Source organism: Pristiophorus japonicus, chromosome 12, assembly GCF_044704955.1.
Source record: "Pristiophorus japonicus isolate sPriJap1 chromosome 12, sPriJap1.hap1, whole genome shotgun sequence".
NCBI classification, from domain to species: Eukaryota; Metazoa; Chordata; class Chondrichthyes; family Pristiophoridae; genus Pristiophorus; species Pristiophorus japonicus.
Window position 1 is genome coordinate 204,037,063 of NC_091988.1, and position 27,001 is coordinate 204,064,063.

General features: G+C 48.6%; 1 protein-coding gene across 5 annotated transcripts in view; it reads left to right on the forward strand.

Annotated features, from left to right (window-relative positions):
• The window catches only part of LOC139277674 (tyrosine-protein kinase HCK-like), a 71,924-nt gene that overhangs the window by 13,981 nt on the left and 30,942 nt on the right, over positions 1-27,001 (forward strand). For 3 of the 5 annotated variants that reach the window (XM_070896476.1, XM_070896480.1, XM_070896477.1), the window contains exons 2-3: positions 9,097-9,221; positions 13,600-13,689. In XM_070896476.1, the coding sequence (XP_070752577.1) occupies positions 9,097-9,221; positions 13,600-13,689 (215 nt within the window). Of the gene's footprint in view, positions 1-8,816; positions 9,222-13,599; positions 13,761-27,001 lie in introns of those variants that run through there. The other 2 variants (XM_070896479.1, XM_070896478.1) reach the window with 2 other exon arrangements.

Genomic DNA, 27,001 nt, shown 5'->3' on the forward strand with positions numbered 1-27,001 from the left:
GGTTAAAGATGAAATCAATGCAATTGTAAGGAAGGACATTAGCCTGGATGTGGGAAATTGGTATGGGTGGAGCTGCGGAATACCACAGGGCTGAATACGCTAGTGGATGTTGTGTATAGACCACCAAATAGTAGTAGTGAGGTTGGGGACAGCGTCAAGCAAGAAATAAGGGATGTGTGCAATAAAGGTACAGCAGTAATCATGGGCGACTTTAATCTACACATTGATTGGGCTAACCTAACTGGTAGCAATGCGGTGGAGGAGGATTTCCTGGAGTGTATTTCTCCGAAAACGGAAAAGAGTGACTGAAGTAAATGTTGGTCCCTTAGAAGATGAGAAGGGGGATTTAATAATGGGAAATGTGGAAATGGCTGAGACCTTAAACAATTATTTTGCTTCGGTCTTCACAGTGGAAGACACAAAAACCATGCCAGAAATTGCTGGTCACAGGAATGTGGGAAGGGAGGATCTTGAGACAATCACTATCACTAGTGGGGTAGTGCTGGACAGGCTAATGGGACTCAAGGTAGACAAGTCCCCTGGTCCTGATGAAATGCATCCCAGGGTATTAAAAGAGATGGCGGAAGTTATAGCAGATGCATTCGTTATAATCTACCAAAATTCTCTGGACTCTGGGGAGGTACCAGCGGATTGGAAAGCAGCTAATGTAACGCCTCTGTTTAAAAAAGGGGGCAGACAAAAGGCAGGTAACTATAGGCCGGTTAGTTTAACATCTGTAGTGGGGAAAATGCTTGAAGCTATCATTAAGGAAGAAATAGCGGGACATCTAGATAGGAATAGTGCAATCAAGCAGACGCAGCATGGATTCATGAAGGGGAAATCATGTTTAACTAATTTACTGGAATTCTTTGAGGATATAACGAGCATGGTGGATAGAGGTGTACCGATGGATGTGGTGTATTTAGATTTCCAAAAGGCATTCGATAAGGTGCCACACAAAAGGTTACTGCAGAAGATAAAGGTACGCGGAGTCAGAGGAAATCTATTAGCATGGATAGAGAATTGGCTGGCGAACAGAAAGCAGAGAGTCGGGATAAATGGGTCCTTTTCGGGTTGGAAATCGGTGGTTAGTGGTGTGCCACAGGGATCGGTGCTGGGACCACAACTGTTTACAATATACATAGATGACCTGGAAGAGGGGACAGAGTGTAGTGTAACAAAATTTGCAGATGACATAAAGATTAGTGGGAAAGCAGGTTGTGTAGAGGACACAGAGAGGCTGCAAAGAGATTTAGATAGGTTAAGCGAATGGGCTAAGGTTTGGCAGATGGAATACAATGTCGGAAAATGTGAGGTCATCCACCTTGGGGAAAAAAATACAGTAAAAGGGAATATTATTTGAATGGGGAGAAATTACAACATGCTGCGGTGCAGCGGGACCTGGGGGTCCTTGTGCATGAATCCCAAAAAGTTAGTTTGCAGGTGCAGCAAGTAATCAGGAAGGCGAATGGAATGTTGGCCTTCATTGCGAGAGGGATGTAGTGCAAAAGCAGGGAGGTCCTGCTGCAACTGTACAGGGTATTGGTGAGGCCGCACCTGGAGTACTGCGTGCAGTTTTGGTCACCTTACTAAAGGAAAGATATACTAGCTTTGGAGGGGGTACAGAGACGATTCACTAGGCTGTTTCCGGAGATGAGGGGGTTACCTTATGATGATAGATTGAGTAGATTGGGTCTTTACTCGTTGGAGTTCAGAAGAATGAGGGGTGTTCTTATAGAAACATTTAAAATATTGAAAAGGATAGACAAGATAAGAGGCGGAGAGGTTGTTTCCACTGGTCGGGGAGACTAGAACTAGGGGGCACAGCCTCAAAATACGGGGGAGCCAATTTAAAACCGAGTTGAGAAGGAATTTCTTCTCCCAGAGGGTTGTGAATCTGTGGAATTCTCTGCCCAAGGAAGCAGTTGAGGCTAGCTCATTGAATGTATTCAAGTCACAGATAGATAGATTTTTAACCAATAATAGAATTAAGGGTTACGGGGAGCGGGCGGGTAAGTGGAGCTGAGTCCACGGCCAGATCAGCCATGATCTTATTGAATGGCGGAGCAGGCTCGAGGGGCTAGATGGCCTACTCCTGTTCCTAATTCTTATGTTCTTATGTGGATTGGGGCCACTATCAAACTAACGTGTATAACTGCACAACAGAGGATATTGTTCTAAGCCAACACAATCACCAACAACAACTGACATTTATATAGCGTCTTTAACTCCGTAAAACATCCCAAGGAGCTTTACAGGAGCGATTATTAAACAAAATTTGACACCGAGCCACATAAGGAGATATTAACGCTGATGACCAAAAGCTTGATCAAAGAGGTAGGTTTTAAGCAGTGTCTTAAAGGAGGAGAAAAAAAGAAAGACTTAGATTTATATCACAATTTTCATGACCACCGGACGTCTCAAAGTCCTTCACAGCCAATGGAGTACTGTTGGAGTGCAGTTACTGTTGTAATGTAGGAAATGCGGCAGCCAATTTGCACACAAGCAAGCTCCCACAGACAGCAGTGTGATAATGACCAGTTATTCTGGCACCAATCTTATGGTCTACATCATCATCATTATCATAGGCAGTCCCTCGGAATCGAGGAAGACTTGCTTCCACTTTTAACATGAGTTCTTAGGTGGCTGAACAGTCCAATATGAGAGCCACAGTCCCTGTCACAGGTGGGACAGATAGTTGTTGAGGGAAGGAGTGGGTGGGACTGGTTTGCCTCACGCACTTTCCGCAGCCTACGCTTGATTTCTGCATGCTCTCGGCGACTAGATTCGAGGTGCTCAGTGCCCTCCCGGATGCTCTTCCTGCACTTAGGGCGGTCTTTGGCCAGGGACTCCCAGGTGTCAGTGGGGATGTTGCACTTTTATCAGGGAGGCTTTGAGAGAGGCTTGTAATATTTCCGCTGCTCACCTTTGGCTCATTTGCTGTGAAGGAGCTCCACATAGAGCGATTGCTATGGGAGTCTCGTGTCTGGCATGTGAATTATATGGCCTGCCCAGCAGAGCTGATCAAGTGTGGTCAGTGCTTCAATCTGTGGAATCTGTGGAATTCTCTGCCCAGGGAAGCAGTTGAGGCTAGCTCATTGAATGTATTCAAATCACAGATAGATTTTTAACCAATAAGGGAATTAAGGGTTATGGGGAGCGGGCGGGTAAGTGGAGCTGAGTCCACAGCCAGATCAGCCATGATTTTGTTGAATGGCGGAGCAGGCTCGAGGGGCTAGATGGCCTACTCCTGTTCCTAATTCTTATGTTCTATGTATTGGGGATGGTTTTCTGGACCAATATGTCAAGGAACCAACCAGGGAGCTGGCCATCCTAGACTGGGTATTGTGTAATGAGAAGGGACTAATTAGCAATCTTGTTGTACGAGGCCCCTTTGGGAAAAGTGACCATAATATGGTAGAATTCCTTATTAAGATGGAGAGTGACAAAGTTAATTCGGAAACTAGGGTCCTGAACTTAAGGAAAGGTAACTTCGATGGTATGAAGCGGGAATTGGCTACAATAGACTGGCAAACGATACTAAAAGGGTTGACGGTGGATAGGCAATGGCAAACATTTAAAGATCACATGGATGAACTTCAGCAAATGTACATCCCTGTCTGGAGTAAAAATAAAACTGGGAAGGTGGCTCAACCGTGGCTAACAAAGGAAATTAAGGATAATGTTAAAGCCAAGGAAGAGGCATATAAATTGGCTAGAAAAAGCAACAAACCTGAGGACTGGGAGAAATTTAGAATTCAACAGAGGAGGACTAAGGGATTAATTAAGAGGGGGGAAATAGAGTACGAGTGGAAGCTTGCAGGGAATATAAAAACTGCCTGCAAAAGCTTCTATAAATATGTGCAGAGAAAAAGATTAGTAAAGACAAATGTAGGTCCCTTGCAGTCGGATTCAGGTGAAATTATAATGGGAACAAAGAAATGGCAGACGAATTGAACCACTACTTCGCTTCTGTCTTCACGAAGGAAGATACAAATAACCTTCCGAAGGTACTAGGGGACAGCGGGTCTCGTGAGAAGGAGGAACTGAAGGATATCCTTATTAGGCGGGAAATTGTGTTAGGGAAATTGATGGGATTGAAGACCGATAAATCCCCGGGGCCTGATAGTCTGCATCCCAGAGTGCTCAAGGAAGTGGCCCTAGAAATAGTGGATGCATTGGTGATCATTTTCCAACAGTCTATCGACTCTGGATCAGTTCCCATGGACTGGAGGGTAGCTAATGTAACACCACTTTTTAAAAAAGGAGGGAGAGAGAAAACGGGTAATTATAGACCGGTTAGCTTGATATCAGTAGTGGGAAAAATGTTGGAATCGATCATGAAGGATGAAATAGCAGCGAATTTGGAAAGCGATGACAGGATCGGATCAAGTCCGCATGGATTTATGAAGGGGAAATCATGCTTGACGAATCTTCTGGAATTTTTTGTGGATGTAACTAACAGAGTGGACAAGGGAGAACCAGTGGATGTGTATTTGGACTTTCAGAAGGCTTTTGACAAGGTACCGCACAAGAGATTGTTGTGCAAAGTCAAAGCACATGGTATTGGGGGTAATATACTGATGTGGATAGGGAACTGGTTGGCAGACAGGAAGCAGAGAGTCGGGATAAACGGGTCCTTTTCAGAATGGCAGGCAGTGACTAGTGGAGTGCCGCAGGGCTCAGTGCTGGGACCCCAGCTCTTTACAATATACATTAACGATTTGGATGAAGGAATAGAGTGTAATATCTCCAAATTTGCAGATGACACTAAACTGGGGCGGTGTGAGCTGTGAGGAGGACGCTAAGAGGCTGCAGGGTGACTTGGACAGGTTAGGTGAGTGGGCAAATGCATGGCAGATGCAGTATAATGTGGATAAATGTGAGGTTATCCATTTTGGGGGCAAAAACACGAAGGCAGAATATTATCTGAATGGCGGCAGACTAGGAAAAGGGGAGGTGCAACGAGACCTGGGTGTCATGGTACATCAGTCATTGAAGGTTGGCATGCAGGTACAGCAGGCGGTGAAGAAAGCAAATGGTAGGTTGGCCTTCATAGCGAGGGGATTTGAATATAGAAGCAGGGAGGTCTTACTGCAGTTGTACAGGGCCTTGGTGAGGCCTCACCTGGAATATTGTGTTCAGTTTTGGTCTCCTATTCTGAGAAAAGACGTTCTTGCTATTGAGGGAGTGCAGCGAAGGTTCACCAGACTGATTCCAGGGATGGCTGGGCTGTAATATGAGGAGAGACTGGATCAACTGGGCCTTTATTCACTGGAGTTTAGAAGGATGAGAGGGGATCTCATAGAAACATGTAAGATTCTGACGGGACTGGACAGGTTAGATGCGGGAAGAATGTTCCTGATGTTGGGGAAGTCCAGGACCAGGGGACATAGTCTTAGGATAAGGGGTAAGCCATTTAGGACTGAGATGAGGAGAAACTTCTTCACTCAAGAGAGTTGTTAACCTGTGGAATTCCCTGCCGCAGAGAGTTGTTGATGCCAGTTCACTGGATATATTCAACAGGGAGTTAGATATGGCTCTTACGGTTAAGGGGATCAAGGGGTATGGAGAGAAAGCAGGAAAGGGGTACTGAAGGAATGATCAGCCATGATCTTATTGAATGGCGGTGCGGGCTCGAAGGGCTGAATGGCCTATTCCTTCACCTATTTTTCTATGTTTCTATGTAATTGTTTCTTTAATCAATACCGTGACCACCTCTTTTATCCCCCTCTCTATTCCGTCTGAAAACCCTGTAACTAGGAATGTTGAGCCGCCACCCCTGCCCTTCTTTCACCCATGTCTCAGTATTAGCTATAATATCATCCTCCCACATGTCTATCTGTGTCTCCAACTCATCTGCCTTATTCCCTAGACTCCTTGCATTGAAGTATATACCATTTAGCACTGCCAAACACCCTTGTCATCTATTTTCTAGCCTTTGTTTCCTCTGCCTTCCAAACTCGCTTACTAATTTTCTGCCTTCCATTTCCAACTTTTCTTTTCTCCCTTCTGAATCTACTCGTAGGTGCCCATCCCCTTGCCAAGCTAGTTTAAACCCTCCCTAACAGCACTAGCAAACCCCGTCCCTCGTGAATATATTGGTCCCGGCCCTATTGAGGTGCAACCTGTCCGGCTTGTACTGGTCCCACCTCCTCCAGAAACGATCCCAATGCCTCAGGAATCTAATGCCCTTCCTCCTGCACAACATATAAAATTCTTACAGGGCATGACAGGGCAGATGCTGAGAGATGTTTCCCCCGGGCTGGAGAGTCTAGAACCAGGAGTCATAGTCTCAGGATAAGGGGTCGGCCATTTAGGACTGAGTGAGCAGAAATTTCTTCACTCAGAGGGTGGTGAATCTTTGGAATTCTCTGCCCCAGAGGGCTGTGGAGGCTCAGTCATTGAGTATGTTCAAGACAGAGATCGATAGATTTTTGGACACTAAGGGAATTAAGGGATTATGGGGATAGGGGAGGAAAGTGAAGTTAAGGTTGAAGATCATCCATGATCTTATTGAATGGTGGAGCAGGCTCGAGGGGCCATATGGTCTACTCCTCTCCTAATTCTTATGTTCTTACGTAACGCTCTCTCCTCGGATCCAGAAGGTTGTGGGTTCGAGTCTCACTCAAGACTTGAGCACAAAATCCAGGTAGACACTCCCAGTGCAGTACTGAGGGAGTGCTGCACTGTTAAAAGTGCCATCTTTCAGATGAGACATTAAGCCGAGGCCCCGTCTGCTCTCTCAGGTGGATTTAAAAGATCCCGCAGCCACTGTTTGATGGAACAGCAAGTGAGTCCTGGCCATTATTGATCCCTCAACCAGATTAACTGATCATTACCTAATTGCTGTTTGTGGGAGTTTACTGTGTTCAAATTGTTGAAGGTTGGGCCTCTACTCATTGGAATTCAGAAGAATGAGAGGTGATCTTATCGAAACGTATAAGATTATGAGGGGACTTGACAAGGTGGATGCAGAGAGGATGTTTCCACTGATGGGAAGACTAGAACTAGAGGGCATGATCTTAGAATAAAGGGCCGCCTATTTAAAACAGAGATGAGGAGAAATTTCTTCTCTGAGGGTTGTAAATCTGTGGAATTTGCTGCCTCAGAGAACTGTGGAGACTGGGTCATTGAATAAATTTGAGACCGAGATAGACAGTTTCTTAACCGATAAGGGAATAAGTGGTTATGGGGAGCAGGCAGGGAAGTGGAGCTGAGTCCATGATCAGATCAGCCTGATCCTATTAAATGGCGGAGCAGGCTCGAGAGGCCGTATGGCCTTCCCCAGCTCCTATTTCTTATGTTCTTATGGCTGCTGCCTTTCCTACATTACGACAGTGACTGTTGTAGTCAGTATTGCTCGTTTCGAGGGACTGCCTATGATGATGAAGGTAGGAAACGCGGCAGCCAGTTTGCACACAAGCCCCCACAAACAGCAATGTCCAGATAATCTGACCAGGACACCGGGATAGCTCCCCTGCTCTTCTTCGAATAGTGCCATGGGAACTTCTACCTCCACTTGAGAGAGCAGACAGGGCCTCGGTTTAAAGTCTCATCCGAAAGACAGCACCTCCGACAGTGCAGCGCTCCTTGAGTACTGCCCCTTCGACAGTGCAGAGCTCCCTCAGTACTGCCCCTTCGACAGTGCGGTGCTTCCTCAGTACTGCCCCTCCGACAGTGCGGCGCGCTCTCTCAGTACTGCCCCTCCGACAGTGCAGCACTCTTTCAGTACTGCCCCTCCGACAGTGCAGCTCTCCCTCAGTACTGCTCCGACAGTGCAGCGCTCCCTCAGTACTGCCCCTCCAACAGTACAACGCTCCCTCAGTACTGCCCCTCCAACAGTACAGCGCTCCCCAAGTACTGCCCCTCTGACAGTGCCTCCAACAGTGCAGCGCTCCCTTAGGAGTGTCAGCCTAGATTTTGTGCTCAGGTCTCGGGAGTGGGACTTCAACCCACAACCTCCTAATTCGGAGGCGAGAGTGCTACCCACTGAGCCACAGCTGACACCAGTTATATGTGATATCGTTGACTCCTCATGCTCAGAGTGACTAGTCAGAGTGTTCTTGTACACCACTGAAAATAATGTAATTGGCAATATAAATATCGCACATTCACACACCCACTCACCTGCACACTTACACTTACACCACAGACACCCATGCACCCAGCACTTCAACAGCACCTCCCAAACCCGCAACCTCTACCACCTAGAAGGACAAGGGCAGCAGGCACATGGGAACACCACCACCTCCACGTTCCCCTCCGAGTCACACACCATCCTGACTGGGAAATATATCGCCCATTCCTTCATCGTCGCTGGGTCAAAATCCTGGAACTCCCTCCCTAACAGCACTGTGGGGGCACCTTCACCACACGGACTGCAGCGGTTCAAGAAGACGGCTCACCACCACCTTCCCGGGATGGCAGGACTGACATATCAAGAAAGACTGGATCAACTGGGCTTGTATTCACTGAAGTTCAGAAGAATGAGAGGGGATCTCATAGAAACATTTAAAATTCTGACGGGTTTAGACAGGTTAGATGCAGGAAGAATGTTCCCAATGTTGGGGAAGTCCAGAACCAGGGGTCACAGTCTAAGGATAAGGGGTAAGCCATTTAGGACCGAGATGAGGAGAAACTTCTTCACCCAGAGAGTGGTGAACCTGTGGAATTCTCTACCACAGAAAGTTGTTGAGGCCAATTCACTAAATATATTCAAAAAGGAGTTAGATATAGTCCTTACTACTAGGGGGATCAAGGGGTATGGCGAGAAAGCAGGATTGGGGTACTGAGGTTGCATGTTCAGCCATGAACTCATTGAATGGCGGTGCAGGCTCGAAGGGCCGAATGGCCTACTCCTGCACCTATTTTCTATGTTTCTATGTTTCTCAAGTGGCAATTGGGGACGGGCAATAAATGCCAGCCTTGCCAGTAACGCCCACATCCCATGAACGAAAAAAACCCACATGTGCATGCACACTCACACATACACTTACACCAACACTCACACAGTTTGAGTCTGTGAATACATTATGGAGGGACATTGTGTGATAAATACTAGAGAAGAGAGCGATTGAGTTTTCTCCATTTCAGATCAGTTCACTGGTGGCTTGCAAAGTCTCTGATAAGCAGGAGAGAAGGTTTGATCCCGAGCAACTGCGCGAGGAAGGGGAGCAGGAAGGTGAAGGGATGGATGGGACGGAGGAGAACAAGGAGAGGTAGGTTCCGGTGACTCCGTCTGTGTTATCCAGCTTGCGTCTGTGTCTAGTACATTTACGACACTAAGCTCAGGGACTAAGGTCCAGGGTTGGTGAGTAGCAGAGAAGGCGAGGTTCATTCGGAAGTCATGAATCGTGGGTTATAAAAATCTGTGGATTGTAGGAGGAGGAGAAAGCTGAGCAAAGCATGAAATTCCACAGCCTTGAGGTCGTAGGTAGGGATGGATTTCAGGAGCTGGTGCGATGAGCTTTGATTTCAACACACTGAGGATGTAAGGAGGAGGGAGGCGTTGGATGGGTCACACACAGAAACAGAACCATGGCCAGAGCCAACCTGGCTCCTTGCTGGAACCAACGGTAATTACCATTTGGCTGGTAGAGACTGACCAAACTGATCATACACAGAAAAACCCTTATAGCTGGGAGAGGAATCTTCCATCCCATCGATCTATGCAAAGTTCAGCGCTGAGCCCTGGTTTATGCTCATTTAGCTGCACTAGTCATTCCCCAGTTAGTTCCGAGTGTTAACGGTTTCATTACGGCATGCCATTCGTGTAGGCAGAATTGAAGTTGGCATGGAGTTTATTCAAAAGCTTTCTTTATAAGGCACTCGGCATTCAGATGACATCAAAAAATAACATGAATCTCGAGTTATTATTTAAATCACGAGAAAAGGTTAAAATAATTGGGTTTACTTGCTCTGTAAAACAGGAGATTGAAGTGATTAAATTGAAGTACAGGTATTATGAAGGTTTCAAATGTCAAAGTTAAAAATGAGGAAGTTCGAAAGCAGTCAGGTGGAATTGTTTCACCCAAATGGTGCTATCTTACACATCCAAACCAGGGCATGAGCCCCTAGGAATCTAGGGATCACTAGATGATAAAAGACCAAGGTCCATCTAATTCGCCTTCTACATAGAAACATAGACAATAGGAGCAGTAGTAGGCCATTCGGCCCTTCGAGTCTGCACTGCCATTCAATATGATCATGGCGGATCCTCTATCTCAACACCATATTCCTGCTTTTTCCCCATACCCCTTGATGCCTTTTGTGTCTAGAAATCTATCTATCTCCCTCTTAAATATATTCAGTGACTTGGCCTCCACAGCCTTCTGTGGTAGAGAATTCCACAGGTTCACCACCCTCTGAGTGAAACCATTTCTCCTCATCTCGGTCCTAAATTTCCTACCCTGTATCCTGAGACTGTGACCCCTTGTTCTAGACTTCCCAGCCCCGGGAAACATCCTCCCCGCATCCAGTCTATCCAGAATTTTGTACGTTTGAATGAGATCCCCTCTCATTCTTCTAAACTCTTGTGAATACAGGCCCAGTCGACCCAATCTCTCCTCATACAACAGTCCTGCCATCGCAGGAATCAGTCTGGTGAACCTTCGCTGCACTTCCTCTATGGCAAGTATATCCTTTCTTAGGCTCTGTGGGGGGAAGGAAATCAAAGATTGGCAGCGGTTACACTCTGAAATTTTTGAACTCAATGTTTGTAAAGTGCCTAAACGAAAGATGAGGTGCTGTTCCTCGAGCTTGTGTTGAGCTTCATTGGAACAGTTGGGGTGAAGGAGTGGCGAGGTCGGGGCGAAGGAGCGGCGAGAGATTGTAGAGGGACGTGATCGGGGCCCAGGGACAGCACGGCCCAGCCCACACTGCAATATGTGTGCGCACTGGGTCCGTGCAGCAGAGCTGGTCTCCAGTCGTCCTGGTTAATCCTTGATACTGGACCAAGACCTAGCTCTGTCAAGCCCGTGTGGTGGCTGGTGTGCAACGGCCACCACACGTTTAAAAAAATCCATGCACAGGCATCTTCCACCAAGATTTAGTTCGGGACCTGGAATTTTTAGGTCATTCATTGAAACACCTGTGAACTTTCTGACGTGGAAGCAAGTCATCCTCGATTCAAGGGACTGCCTATGATGATGATGATGATGATCCTTTCTTGGGTAAACTGCACACAATACTCCCGGTGCGGTCTCACCAAGGCCCTGTATAACTGGAGTAAGACATCCTTGCTTCTGCACTCAAATCCTCTTGAAATGAAGGCCAACATACCATTTGTCTTCCGACCTGCTTGCTGCACCGGCATGTTTGCTTTCACTGACTGGTGTACAAGGACACCCAGGTCCCTCTGTACATCCACACTTCCCAAGCTATCACCATTTAAATAATACTTTGTCCTTATGTTTTTCCTACCAAAGTGGATAACTTCACATTTATCCATATGTTTGCCCATTCACTATCTAAATCGCCTTCAGCGTCTTTGCATCCTCCTCACAACTCATGATCCCACCTAGTTTGGTGTCATCAGCAAACTTGGAATTATTACATCCTGGTAACCACCCGATACAGTGATAACACGTACATACGAAACATATGTACAATGACGGATAGGTAAAGACCACCTGATCCATTGAGCCTGTCCCACACAATTGCAATACCTTTGTATCACAACTTATACTCTCCACTCTACCTAGAAACATGTGATCTCCTGGGAGAAGTAAAAAAATAGCTAAAAACCCAAGCCAATTTGGGGGGAATGTATCTGGGAAATTCCTCTCCGACCTATCGAGGCGATCGAAGCTGGTCCAGGAGATCACTCTGGCCCTGAATTCCCACAGTGCCTATCCTTCTGTCCGAGGTGATCTCTGCCGCAGCCAGAAACAGTTCCAGCTTTTGCTCGAAGGAAGTCAGCGCGAGTCTGCATCCACCACGTGAAACAGCAGCTTGTTCCAGAGATCCACTATTCTCTGGGACAAGCACCACCTCCTGACGTCTAACCTAGATCTAGCCCATTGCAATTTATATCTGTGCCCCATGGTCCTGCCTAACCTGTTTAATTGGAACAAATTGTCAGCTGGAACACCATCTATTCCCTTCGTTATCTTATAAACCTCAATCAGACCCTCCCCCCGCCCCGGCCATAGTCTACGCTGCTCTAAGATATAGAGTCACAACTCTTTCAGCCTATTTGGATAATCGAGATGCTTTACACTGGGAATTAGTCCAGTGGCCCTCCTCTGCACTCTTTCCAGAGCCTCAATATCACCCACTGTCGAGGAGACCAAAACAGTACGCCTCGTCTTATACTCAATTGTCCGATGGATACACCCCAACACCCTATTTGCTCCAGCTATCGCTGCACGGCATTGCTCGTGTACCTTTAAGGACGTATTCACTAGAATGCCCAAATCTCTGTCTATCTCCACCATCTTTAATGTCTTTCCCTGGAGGGTGTATGAATGTTGAGCATTTGCCCTGCCCACATGCACAACACTGCACTTATCCAAGTTATACATAATTTTCCAGTCTTTAGCCCAATCTCCCAACACAATAATATCTGCCTGAATCAGACGAGCCTCTTCTACAGTTCTAGCACTCGCACAGATCTTGGTATCAGCAAATTTGCAAATTGTGCCGCCAACCCCTGAATCCAGATCATTAATAAATGGAGTGATTGACCAATCACGGTGATCGATCTCTATCAATGGGTCCACAACAGACCCAGACAGAAGGTGAGGAAACCCCCAGTGGGGGGAGAGCTTTGGGAACCACAGGTCCACAGTCACCTGTTCCCCCCCGAGCTCGCTGCACTCACCCCACGGCAGATACCGGAGCCCAAAATGTTCATTTCTGAAAGAAATCTCTTTCATTTCCATCTGAATGAATCCAAAGTGCTTGCCCCATCTCCCTAGGGAGCCTGTTCCCATAGATTGACCCATAGGCCAGGCTGACACTCTACATCAGTAGGGCACAGTATGTGGGAGCCCTACATTGTTGGAGGTGCCATCCTTCGGTTGAACTAAGACTCTGATTGCCTGTCGAGATGAGTGTTGAAGGAAAGCGACATGGTTTCCCGCTGTCCTGGCCAACATTCCTCCCGCAACCAGACCTCCAAAACAGCTTAACAGCTCCTTCATCACTGCTGCTTCTAGGACATTGCTACCGCCGTTACCTTCATAACACCAGTCAGTGCACGCCAAAGTAATTCATCATGTGAAACTCTTTGAAGCCTTCCAGCACAGTAAGGTGCTGTCTAAACTTAAAATCTATCTTTATAGATATAAGTTAGTCAGTAATAAATCTAATCAAGAATTCAGAAGAAACTTCTTTACCCAGAGAGGGGTGAGAATGTGGAACTCGCTGCCACAGGGAGGGGTTGAGGCGAATAGTGTCGATGCATTTAAGGGGAAGCTGGATAAACACATGAGGGAGAAATGAATAGAAGGATATGGTGATGGGGTGAGATGGAGAGGGGTGGGAGGGGGCTGGTGTTGAGAATAAACCCCGACACGGAGTGTGGGGCCGAATGGCCTGTTTCTGTGCTGTACATTGTGTGTAATGTTTATAATTTTGGTTTCCATATTTCAGACCAGAAAACTTTCAGCCTACACAGTCTCTGGCCAGGGGAGAGGATACGAGTGACCACTGTGCAGATATCAAGCCTTTGGAGGAGGAAAAGTAGGTGCCTGGCTGCTGTTAGCCAAACTGATTTAAATACATCTGAACCCACAGGAAATGCTCGAGGAAAGGTGAGTGAGTGAGTACGTGTTTGAGCAGTTTGAAGTTGCATTTATAAAGCAGAGGAGGGAGGCATCGTTTGAGATTGACAAGGTGATGAACAAAGCAGGAAAGGCAGGAGATGGTCAGGAGGGTCCATGCCAACAGGACCACCCCATGCACAGCAATGCAGTGCCCGACAGAGTTTAATGATCTTACCAGGTCAGGCAAGATAAGGGAGTCCACCACAGCTTTCAAGAATGTGCTAAACTAAGCAGATTACACAGAAACAGGCCTTTCGGCTCAATCCATCCATGTTGTGGTTTATCCTCCACACGAGCAGTATCCTAACCCCATGTGCCTGCCCAGTTCCCGTATTCGTTTAACCTCCTATACAGCATATTCCTAAGTATTGATGGAATCTTTGCTTCAATCACTAACTCATTCCACAGCCTCACAATCCTCTTGTGTAAAAAAAAAAGTTTCTCCTAATCTGTCTTAATTCTCTTACATTTATATTTATCTTATATTTATGTCCCGTTGTTCCATACCAATCAATCAATGGGAACGCTGCTTCTATCTACTCTGCCGCATCCCTTTTATATTCTATTCCTCTTGCCATAAACCCCTATAGTCCATTAGTTTTTTTATTGCCTTATCCACTTGTGCTGCTTTTAATGGGCTCAATTTTCCCCACGCCCGTTTTCTGGCGTATTGCCAGAGTTACGCCCATCTTTCTAGGCCAGAAATGCAACAGAAATATTTTACCAAAGTTTCCCCGATGTATAATTTGAATTTGGCGCCATGCAGCTTGTCCAGTCGCCTCGGGGGGTGGAGCCTACTGTCTGCGACGAAAAACAAAGCCGCACCTTCTGCACATGCACGGGAAAAAAAGTTATGTTTTTGACGTCGTTCCAATGGACGAGCACGCTCAGTACAGCTCTGAGTTGGCATTCGGCCGTTTTTAAAGAGCCAATTGTGTGTGTGAGAACGTTAAATGCTGTGTGAGAGGTGTCTACTGTATAAGGTCCATATCTCTGAGCCATACAGGAGGGCGGCCATGTAGAGTAGACACCTGAAGTCGCTGGAGAAATACCACCAATGATGCCTCCGCAAGATCCTACAAATCCCCTGGGAGCACCAACGTTAACGTTCTTGACCAGGCCAACATCGCCAGCATTGAAGCACTGACCACACTTGATCAACTCCGCTGGGCAGGCCACATTGTTCACATACCTGACACGAGACTCCCAAAGCAAGCGCTCTACTCTAAACTCCTTCATGGCAAACGAGCCAAAGGTGGACAGAGGAAACGTTACAAGGACACCCTCAAAGCCTCCTTGATAAAGTGCAGCATCTCCACCGACACCTGGGAGTCCCTGGCCAAAGACCAGTTCGCCGTAAGTGGAGGAAGTGCATCCGGGAGGGCGCTGAGCCTCGAGTCTCATCGCCGAAAGCGTGCAGAAACCAAGCACAGGCAGCGGAAAGAACGTGCGGCAAACCAGTCCCACCCACCCTTTCCCTCAATGTCTGTCTGTCCCACCTGTGACAGGGACTGTGGTTCTCATATTGGACTGTTCAGCCACCTAAGGACTCATTCTAAGATTGGAAGCAAGTCTTCCTCGATTCCGAGGGACTGCCTATGATGATGATGATGTGTGAGAGCATTGGGAAATCACAGCTGCAGCAGTACACGATGCAACACGGTGCAAGGACCAAGAATTTCCTACAGGGTGAAGTGGAGGCACTAGTTACTGTGAGTGAGATCAGGTGGCAGGAGCTGGACACCTGCAGAGGTCACATAAAAGTTCCACCCAAAGAAATGAAGAAACGTTGGAACCAAGGTGCAGAAGATTACTATGCAATGGTGACCACCACGAGATCTGGAAGCCAGTGTAAAAAGAAGTGGCAGGACCCTGGTCAAGTAGTTAGTGTAAGTAATATTTTCATTTATTCAATGGAATTGCAATTGCAATTGTAAATGTGACCAGCTGTATATGTCCCACCCAGCAGAAGACATCCTCTCTAAAAAGTTATATTTTCATCTTTGCAGAGGAAGGTGGCACATAATAAAAAGGAAAGAACTCGAACAGGAGGAGGCCCGGTAAATCTGCACCCACTGACACCCTGGGAAGAGAGGGTCGCTGCTTTGATGGGTCCTGCCTGGAAAAAAGCAATCATCACTGCACAAGCTGGGCCCACACTCGAGGGAGAGGGGAAGTCCTGCAAATTCATCGCGGTCCTTCAAATCAGCCTGCTGCGCTATGTGAGCCTACTCATGTCACCCACCCTGACCCCTCCTCTGCTGTTAACCATTTGACTGTTCTGTTAGATTTTGCAGAACTTGAGGCCAACCCTGACGATGCTGAAGAAGATTCAGTGGCGGACGAGCCTGAAGAGGAAAATATCTTCCAATCCATCCATGAGGGTGAGGGGGATGGGGAGGGGATGGAACTGGATGAAACTCCCACTGTTGTACTGACTTGGAGGAGGTGCTGCTCATTGTGATGACAGCTGCTTCCGTGACTAGTGGTTTGAGTGTTGGTGGGACATTCCACCTTCTGAGGCTGTGGGTCCCAGTGGTGGGGTGTGAACCACACCCAGGGTCCCCCCGTCCCAGGCTGTGGGTCCCAGTGGTGGGGTGTGAACCACACCCAGGGCCCCCCCGTCCCAGGCTGTGGGTCCCAGTGGTGGGGTGTGAGCCACACTCAGGGCCCCCCCCGTCCCAGGCTGTGGGTCCCAGTGGTGGGGTGTGAACCACACCCAGGGCCCCCCCCCCCGTCCCAGGCTGAGGGTCCCAGTGGTGGGGTGCAGCGAGGCACACCCAGGGCCCCCCCCGTCCCAGGCTGTGGGTCCCAGTGGTGGGGTGGGAGCCACACCCAGGGCCCCCCCGTCCCAGGCTGTGGGTCCCAGTGGTGGGGTGCAGCGAGGCACACCCAGGGCCTCCCCGTCCCAGGCTGTGGGTCCCAGTGGTGGGGTGCAGCGAGGCACACCCAGGGCCCCCCCCGTCCCAGGCTGTGGGTCCCAGTGGTGGGGTGGGAGCCACACCCAGGGCCCCCCCGTCCCAGGCTGTGGGTCCCAGTGGTGGGGTGCAGCGAGGCACACCCAGGGCCCCCCTGTCCCAGGCTGTGGGTCCCAGTGGTGGGGTGCAGCGAGGCACACCCAGGGTCCCCCCGCACCAGGCTGAGGGTCCCAGTGGTGGGGTGGGAGCCACACCCAGGGTCCCCCCGCCCCAGGCTGCGGGTCCCAGTGGTGGGGAAGGAGAGCTCAACCGCGCTCTCCTGAGGTGCAGGATGTAATAAATAGGGTTCAGATGATGTCATTGCGTGCGGGGAGCATTGACCTTACCTGATCACTCCTGGACACCATCAGTGGGGTGAGTGATGAGGTAGCAGTACTGTCGGGAGAAGTAACAGCAATGGCACGGGAAATGGGACGATATCTGGGACCATCAGTGAGGGAATAGTGGCCATGAGGAAGGGAAGGTCAGAGGTAGTGCAAACCACGTCAATGACCATGAAGGAGGGAATGTTACAGGTAGTTCAGGCAGTTTTGCTCAACATGAGGAAGGGAATGTTGCAGGCCATTGAGACACTGTTGGGACGCGTGAGGGACGGCATGTTGGAGTTAGCTGCTGCAATAAGGGAACACGCCCAGACCCCGCATCCATTGACAGAATCAACTGTCACTCGCACTCCAATCCCCACACCAGCCTCTGAAGAGCCCAAAGCCGGGCTCTCCACATTACCGCCTGGGCCCTCCAACTTACCGCCTGGGCCCTCCAACTTACCGCCTGGGCCCTCCAACTTACCGCCTGGGCCCTCCAACTTACCGCCTGACGCAGACGCCCCCCACCCTCAAGAGGTGCGCAGTGCCCGAGATGTTAGAAGGAATAAGCTTTGTACCAAGCCCAGAAACACTGCACCACCGCCTGCAGGCAGGGGTGATAGCGTGCGCAAGACCAAGCACAGCGGGCCGTCTTACAATAACGGGGAGGAGAGATGGGGCAGCCTTTCTTTGCTACTGCTGTTATTGTTATTATTGTTACTGTTGTAACTGTTCTCAAATTAAAAGTTTATTGTAAGTTATGTAAATTTACAAATTTATAAGTGATCTTAAAGTTTTTAAGTGATCTTAAAGAGTGATATTAAAGTAAAGTTTGATACAAGATTCATTTTAATAAAGTTAAGTACGTTGTAAACTTTTGAATAAAATATATTTTACATTAAAATGGAATCATGTTCCATTAACACTGTTGTGTATCTGTAAAGCATGCACTTCCATGTTCTGCCACCAGGGAGCTCATCCCCTGAAGTCCCAAAGGATCCCTTGGGAGCACTGTATATAAGCCGGCCCCTAAGCCTGTTCCTCACTCTGGAATGTCTTATTAAAGACTGAGGTCACTGTTACTTTAACCTCCCTGTGTGCAGCCTCATCTGGGTTAGGAACACAATAACTGGAGATGAGAATACGAATCCAACGCAAAGATGCAGCAAACTGTGGGCATCCTGGAGAAGTTCTCGGAGGGTGAGGACTGGGAAGCCTATGTCGAACGGCTAGACCAGTACTTTGTAGCCAACGAGCTGGACGGGGAAGGAAGCGCTGCAAAAAGGAGAGCGGTTCTCCTCACGGTCTGCGGGGCACCGACCAACAGCCTCATGAGGAATCTTCTGGCTCCGGTGAAACCCACAGATAAGTCGTATGAGGAGCTGTGTACACTGGTTCGGGAGCATCTTAACCCGAGGGAGAGCGTGCTGATGGTGAGGTATTGGTTCTACACGTGCCAGCGATCTGAAGGTCAGGAAGTGGCGAGCTACGTCGCCGAGCTAAGGTGACTTGCAGGACAATGTGAGTTTGATGGCTACCTGGAGCAAATGCTCAGAGACTTTTTTGTACTGGGCATTGGCCACGAGACCATCCTATGAAAACTTTTGACTGTAGAGACACTGACCCTCAGTAAGGTCATTGCGATAACACAGGCGTTTATATCCACCAGTGATAACACCAAACAAATCTCTCAGCACGCAAGTGCGAGCAATGTTCATAAATTAACTGGAACTGTGTTTGCGAGCAGAAATGTACAGGGCAGAAACCATGAGTCTGCAACTGCCAGCAAGCCTCAGGTGACCCAGATGACTGAGTCCCCAACAAAGGATGAATGCAAGGCAATTCACACCTTGTTGGCGTTGTGGAGGCTTCCATTCAGCCTAATCATGCCGTTTCAAAGGGTATGTTTGCAAGAGCTGTGGAACAATGGGGCACCTCCAACGAGCTTGCAAATGAGCTGCAAGCTCTGCAAAACCTGCTAACCACCACGTGGCAGAGGAACATCGGTCCATGGTGGATCAAAGCAATTTCAAGCCTCAGAGAGGAGGCAGATGCTGAAGTACACGGGGTGCACACATTTTCGACGAAATGTCCACCTATAATGCTAAACGTAAAATTGAATGGAGTACCTGTAGCCATGGAACTGGAAACTGGCGCTAGCCAATCCATCATGAGTAAAAAGATGTTTGAGAGACTGTGGTGCAACAAGGCATTCAGACCAGCCCTGAGCCCCATCCACACGAAACTGAGAACGTACACCAAAGAGCTTATCACTGTCCTGGGCAGCGCCATGGTCAAGGTCACCTACGAGGGCATGGTGCACGAACTGCCACTCTGGATTGTCCCGGGCAATGGCCCAACACTGCTTGGAAGGAGCTGGCTGGACAAAATCCATTGGAACTGGGATGACATCCGAGCGCTATCACATGTCGATGAGGCCTCATGTACCCAGGTTCTTAACAAATTTCCTTCCCTTTTTGAGCCAGGCATTGGAAACTTTTCCGGGGCGAAGGTGCGGATCCACTTGGTCCCAGAGGCACGACCCATTCACCACAAGGCGCGAGAGGTACCTCACATGATGAGGGAGAGAGTGGAAAACGAGCTGAACAGGCTGCAACGCGAGGGCATCATCTCCTCAGTGGAATTCAGCAAGTGGGCCAGCCCGATTGTTCCAGTACTCAAAAGTGATGGCACGGTCAGGATTTGCGGCGATTATAAAGTAATTATTAATCGTTTCTCGCTACAGGACCAATACCCGCTACCTAAGGTAGACGACCTATTTGCGACGCTGGCAGGAGGCAAGATGTTCACCAAGCTCGACCTGACTTTGGCCTACATGACGCAGGAGCTGGAGGAGTCTTCGAAGGGCCTCACCTGCATCAGCACGCACAAAGGACTGTTCATCTACAACAGATGCCCGTTTGGAATTTGGTCGGCTGCAGCGATCTTCCAGAGAAACATGGAGAACCTACTCAAGTCGGTACCACACACGGTGGTCTTTCAGGACGACATATTGGTCACGGGGTCGGGACACCGTCGAGCACCTACAAAACCTGAAGGAGGTCCTCCAGTGATTGGATCGCGTAGGGCTGTGGCTGAACAGGTCGAAATGCATCTTCATGGCAACAGAAGTGGAGTTTTTGGGGAGAAAGATCGCGGTGGATAGCATTCGGCCCACAGACGCCAAGACAGAGGCTATCAGGAACGCACCCAGGCCACAGAACGTCACGGAGCTGCGGTCGTTCCTGGGACTCCTCAACTATTTTGGTAACTTCCTACCGGGGTTAAGCACCCTTTTAGAGCCCCTACATGTGTTGTTGCGTAAAGGTGAGAATTGGGTATGGGGAAAAAAAACAAGTAATTGCTTTTGAGAAAGCCAGAAACATTTTATGCTCCAACAAGCTGCTTGTATTGTATAACCCGTGTAAAAGACTTGTGCTAGCATGTGACGCGTCGTCGTACGGAGTCGGGTGTGTATTACAACAAGTTAACGTTGCGGGGAAGTTGCAACCTGTCACCTATGCCTTGAGGAGCTTGTGTAAGGCCGAGAGGGCCGACAGCATGATTGAGAAAGAGGCATTAGCGTGTGTGTTTGGGGTAAAGAAAATGCATTAGTACCTGTTTAGCCTCAAATTTGAGCTGGAAACCGATCACAAGCCCCTCACATCCCTGTTCGCTGAAAACAAGGGGATAAATACTAATGCCTCAGCCCACATACAAAGGTGGGCACTCGCGCTATCAGCATATAACTATTCCATCCGCCACAGGCCAGGCACCGAGAACTGGCGGATGCTCTCAGTCTATTGAAAACAGAAGAAAAGCTGGATAAGCATGCAGGTTGACTTCTGGGTCTCAAATCTAGCCCAGATTAAAAAGGGATGAATGTCTTCTCTCATTGGGCTGCAAGGGTCCAACAAGGAAAGTCAGCCCAGTTCAACAGCACAAATAGTCCAAACCGACATGGAACTGAATTTATATTAAAGAGCCCATAAAGATGTCTGTTGTAAGAGATGCAACGGGGGTGGAAATGGTGCAGCCTGCAAACTTGTTGATGGTGGCGCAGCCCGCAGATTTGTTGATGGTCATGGAAGTGTTTGAAAATGATAAATCACCTGTCACGGCCTGCCAGATTAGGACTTGGACCAGCCAAGATCCTCTGCTGTCCCTAGTAAAAAAACTGTGTACTGCATGGGAGCTGGGCCAGCATCCCCGTTGAAATGCAAGAGCCAATCAAGCCGTTCCAGCGGCGAAAGGACGAGCTGCCCATTCAGGCAGACTGCCTGTTGTGGGGTAACCGCGTAGTGTTACCAAAAAAGGGCAGGGAAACGTTCATCTCGGATCTCCACAGCACACACCCGGGTATAATAATGTTGAAAGCGATAGCCAGATCCCACGTGTGGTGGCCTGGTATCAACTCTGACTTAGAGTCCTGTGTACAGCAATGCAGCGTGTGTGTTCAGTTGAGCAACGCGCCCAGAGAGGCACCACTAAGTTTGTGGTCCTGGCCCTCCAGACCATGGGCGAGGATCCATGTCGACTATGCGGGCCCGTTTCTCGGTAAAATGTTCCTGGTGGTGGTGGATGCTTTTTCAAAATGGATTGAATGTGAAATAATGTCGGGAAGCACCGCCACCGCCACCATTGAAAGCCTGAGGCCATGTTTGCCATCCATGGCCTGCCTGACATACTGGTCAGTGACAATGGGCCATGTTTCACCAGTGCTGAATTTAAAGAATTCATGACCCGCAATGGGATCAAACATGTCACCTTGGCAGCTTCCAATGGGCAGGCAGAGCGGGCAGTACAAAACATCAAACAGAGCCTTAAACGAGTCACAGAAGGCTCACTCCAAACCCGCCTGTCCCAAGTACTGCTCGAGACCCCACTCGCTCACAGGGGTGCCCGCGGCTGAGCTACTCATGAAAAGGACACAAAACCAGACTCTCGCTGGTTCACCCCAACCTGTATGATCCGATAGAGAGCAGGCGGCAGCAACAAAATGTAAACGATGGTCGTGCCACTGTGTCACGAGAAATTGATCTGAATGACCCTGTGTATGTGCTAAACTATGGACATGGTCCCAAGTGGATCGCGGGCACGTTGATAGCTAAAGAAGGGAGTAGGATGTTTGTCGTCAAACTAGACAATGGACAAATTTGCAGAAAGCACCTGGACCAAACGAGGCTGCAGTTCACAGACTGCCCTGAACAACCCACAGCAGACACCATCTTTTTCAAGTCCACAACACACACCCAAAGGATCAACGACACCATGCCGGACCAGGAAACCGAACCCATCATGCCCAACAGCCCAGCAAGACCAGGCTCACCTAGCAGCCCTGCAGGGCCAACAACACGCCAGCCCAGCGAGGGCACAGCCAACACACCAGAACAGACATTTGTACCGAGGCGGTCCACCAGGGAAAGAAAGGCTCCCGACCGCCTCACCTTGTAAATAGTTTTAACTTTGACTTTGGGCGGGGGGGGAGTGATGTTGTGTATCTGTAAAGCATGCACTCCCATGTTCCGTCACCAGGGAGCTCATCCCCTGAAGTCCCAAGGGATCCCAGCATCACTTGGGAGCACTGTATATAAGCCGGCCCCTAAGGCCTGTTACTCTGGAGTGTCTTATTAAAGACTGAGGTCACTGTTACTTTAACCTCCCTGTGTGCAGCCTCATCTGTGTTAGGAACATAATAAACACAACACAACATTACGGAACAGCTCCAAACAGTAAACATGTCCATGTGGAATAGTTGTCACTGAGCCCTCAGGCATCAGTAAAGCGTACATGGATGAGCTGCTGGCGTAAGGCTCGAGCAATCGTTAAAGGAGCACAATGTCCTGCCCTCCTTACCGTCGTGCTCCGGCCTATATGAATTTGGCGAAAAATCGACAGCAAAAGCATAAACTTTTGGACTTAAGTTTTGGACATTGCTTGGACACATTTGCTGTTACTGCAGAGAAGCAGGCAGCCTGATGTCCCACAGGAATACACATCAGGTGGGGAGGGGGCGCAGGAGTCAATGGTGGACGGGCCTTTTGTTGTGTAAACGGTGAGAGATTGGTCAGTGCTCAAGACACAAAGAAAGCTATTCGACCACCCAGATTGGTCGGAGCCTTATCGAGGAAACAGCCCAGTCACAAAGGAACAGGCCGAAGACATGATTTTGCTCTTTCAGTTACACTGCCTCAGGCGAAGGACAGTTGAACTTTAGGTGCGAGAAGATGCATTTTGCAGGTGGCAGGTTTTGGCTGCCATCTCTCTCTTTCCCCCCTCTTCTACGCCGGCTTGTGTCGTTCAATGCACAAGAACTGAGCACTCCGTCTGGGACAGAGAGAAGAAACACCATCGACGAGCAAAGAGAACCTCGCTACTTCGACTGGGAAGCTGACCTTGAGCCTGGACTTGAATAACACAGATTGGTACAGAACCAGAAGATACATCTCATCAGGAGAAGCAGCAAGTAAGCCAGAGAGGTAATTGGTGAGCATTTATCCCAGCCCACATATCTTTAAGACCACCGCATAGTGTGAAAGGGTGGCGTGTGTCTCAACCAAGCCTCAGAGGTTTAATGGGGAGGTTTTTGCAAGGATCATAAGTGTATGCACATTCTATTGGACAGAGTCAATGGTGCACTTCTGAATCCGAGCAGGGGTGTTTTAGACATGGGTACTTCGCTTTGGGGGCCTGTTTAGATGGGCCAGGGCTGTGTGTTGTACTGTGTTTGTTTGTCTTATACTACCAGGGTGTGTTTTACTTGGGTGCAGGTGTGTGCTTTAACGAATTAGAGCATTGTGACGGTTGAGACCAAAAGATCTGGCTATAACTGTGTATTTCTGTTCACCACTATAATTCCGGTGTCTAGAACTGTTGTAAGGGGGGTGATTCGAAACCACCATGGGCAAAACCACTTACAGGCCTCAGGTACTTGCATGGCTTCCTCATCCTCGTCATCCCCCTCCTCCTCCTGCTCGTCACCTGCATCTTCCACGTCATTATCATCAGCCACTCTCACCGCAGGTGGGTCTTCCACTACCAGCTGCTGCTGCCTCACGATGCCTAAGTTATGCAGCATGCAGCACACAACCGTGAACTGACCGACAATCTCAGGGGAGTACAGTAAGTAGCCTCTGGAATAGTCCAGGCATCGGAAACGCTGTTTCAATATACCAATGGTCCTCTCTATGATGCTGCGTGTTGCAATGTGCAACATGTTGTATTGACGGTCAACTTCCGTCTGGGTTACGCATGTCATCACACACGAGCTGCACATTAAAGGAGTGGAAGCCTTTTCTGTTCCTGTACATCTCAGAATTCTCCAAAGGTGCTCGCAAGGCAATGTGGGTACAATCAATGCAGCCCTGTACCTTTGAGAAACCAGCAATCCTGGAGAAGCGCACCGCCCTGTCATGGATTGCTTGGGGGGTCATGGGGAACTTTATGAAGTCACTCCTACACGCGTACAGTGCAGCCGTGACCTGCTGAATGCAGACATGTGTTGCATGTTGAGAGATGGTGCACACATCCCCAGTTGTAGCTTGAAACGATCTGGAGGCAAAGAATGAAAGTGCAGCTGTAACCTTCACTTCAACTGACAAAGCAGTTCTCCTGATGCTTCTATGTTGCAGGTCTGCTTTTGTCAACTCACAGATCTCAGCTACAACTTCTTTGCGGAAACGCAGCCTTCTGACACAGTCTGCATCACTCAGTTGCAGGTACGAACGTCTGTCTCGAGGTGGGCAAGGCCTCCTGCCCAGCACCCTATGGGCTCTGATGTTCCTGATGTGATGAAGTCAATCAATTGTCTCACACATAGCACCATGATGCAGAAAGCTCGGCATTGTCAGCATTGCCCCCATAGTTAAATTTAACCTTTGAAAGAAGCTCAAAACGGCAGGAAAGCAGGCATCACAGGTTCGCAGTTGTATCTCTCCAGGTCTGTATGGATGGACCACACCCAAGGTCGTAACTTCTCTCTTCCCCCGCCACCCCCCCGCTTGAGTCTTGTGACTTCTCTCTCTCTCTCTCTCTCCCCCTCCCCGGGCTCCAAGCCTTCCGATCAGTACCTTGCTCTCTCTCTCTCTCCCCCCCCCCCCCCCCACCCCCACGGCTTGTTTTGTAGCCGAGCCCCGTGTCTGGGCGCGGGGCCGATTCTGCCGGCCAAACCTACGACCATCCAGCCCCGCTTCAAGACATTCGGTGGTGGCGTGTGAGTGAGTAAAAAAAATGAGAAAACTTGTGAAATCCAACAAATGTACATTTACTACGTTGACAGGTTTAAAAAAAAAAGTTGAACATTATTATTGATTTTGACAGTGTTCTTGACTCCCTCCAAAATCTTCGATTCAGCACCGATTTGTGAATGTCCGCTGGTTTTCTTAACCCACCAGAAGGTTTTTCGGGAGTGGCCAGATACGTCGACTCCCAAACTGCGAAAAAACCGGCGCAGACATGAGGGAACATCAAAAAAAAAACTGGCCTAGAAAAATCGTAACTAAGTCAGTTATGCCGGCGCAGATAGGTCGCAGGGGGAAACTTGGAAACAAATAAATATGCCAAAAAAAAGGCGCGAATGACCGGGGAATATTGAGCCCAATGTCTTGTGAACCTCAGCCCCCAAATCCCTCTTCTCTTCCACATCACCTGTGCCACTCAAAATATTCTAATAATTTTTTTAAATCAAAATATATCGCCTCACATACTTCACTCAGAGGGTGGTGAATCTTTGGCATTCTCTGCCCCAGAGGGCTGTGGAGGCTCAGTCGTTGAGTATATTCAAGGCTGAGATCGATAGATTTTTGGACTCCAGGGGAATCGAGGGATATGGGGATCGGGCGGGAAAGTGGATTGAGGTAGAAGATCAGCCATGATCTTATTGAATGTTGGAGCGGGCTCGAAGGGCCAAATGGCCGACTCCTGCTCCGATTTCTTATGTTCTTATTTACTGACATTGAATTCCATCTGCCATTTCTTTGCCCATTCCACCATCTTATCCCCTTGCAGATCCCTTTGGTCCTCAGATTTATTTACACTGTCCCCTATTTTAGTATTGTCTGTAAGTTTTGAACCCCTAACCCTCTGGCCCAATATCAAATCATTGATGTACAGTGAACAGACACGGTCCCAGAACAAACCCTATGGAACACCACTACCCACTTGCAACCACTCCGAGAAACCGCCCTTAACTCCGACTCAATGTTTCCTCCCTTCTAACCGGTTTTTACTTTTCATAGAATCACACAGCACAGAAGGAGGCCATTCGGCCCATCGTGCCTGTGTCAGCTCCTTGAAAGAGCAATCCAATTAGTCCCACTCCCCCGCTTTTCCCCACAGACCTACCAATACTTACTTTTCAAGTATTTATCCAATTCTCATTTGAAAGTTATTATTGAATTTGCTTCCACCGCCCTTTCAGGCAGTTCATCTAGTGAATTTTATATCCTCACCCTAATTCCATGATCCTAATGTCCTCCAATAATTTCCTGTGTGGGAACTGAAAGCCCATGTACACCCCATCCACCACATTTCCCCCACTCATTATGCCTGCTACAACAACAACTTGTATTTATATAGCGCCTTTAACGCAGTACCTCCCAAGGTGCTTCACAGGAGTGTTATCAGACAACAACAAAATTTGACATAATCACCTCCCCTCTCTGTGTGAAAGTTCTTCAATGCCCATGTAGTATAGACCCTTACGCTCCCAACTTTACACCCACAAGTATTCATTAACTCACATCCGTTCATGGTTGTACCACGCCAAAACCAACCCCGCCCGCCATCACCACCCCTCCTCACCCCACTCAGCCACCGCCCCATCGTCTCAAATTGTTCGGTTTATTTGCCAGATTCAATAGTGACTTTCAGACGGGAATTGGATAAATACTTGAAAGGGAACAATTTTCAGGGTTGTGGGGAAAGAGTGGGGGAGTGGGACGAATTG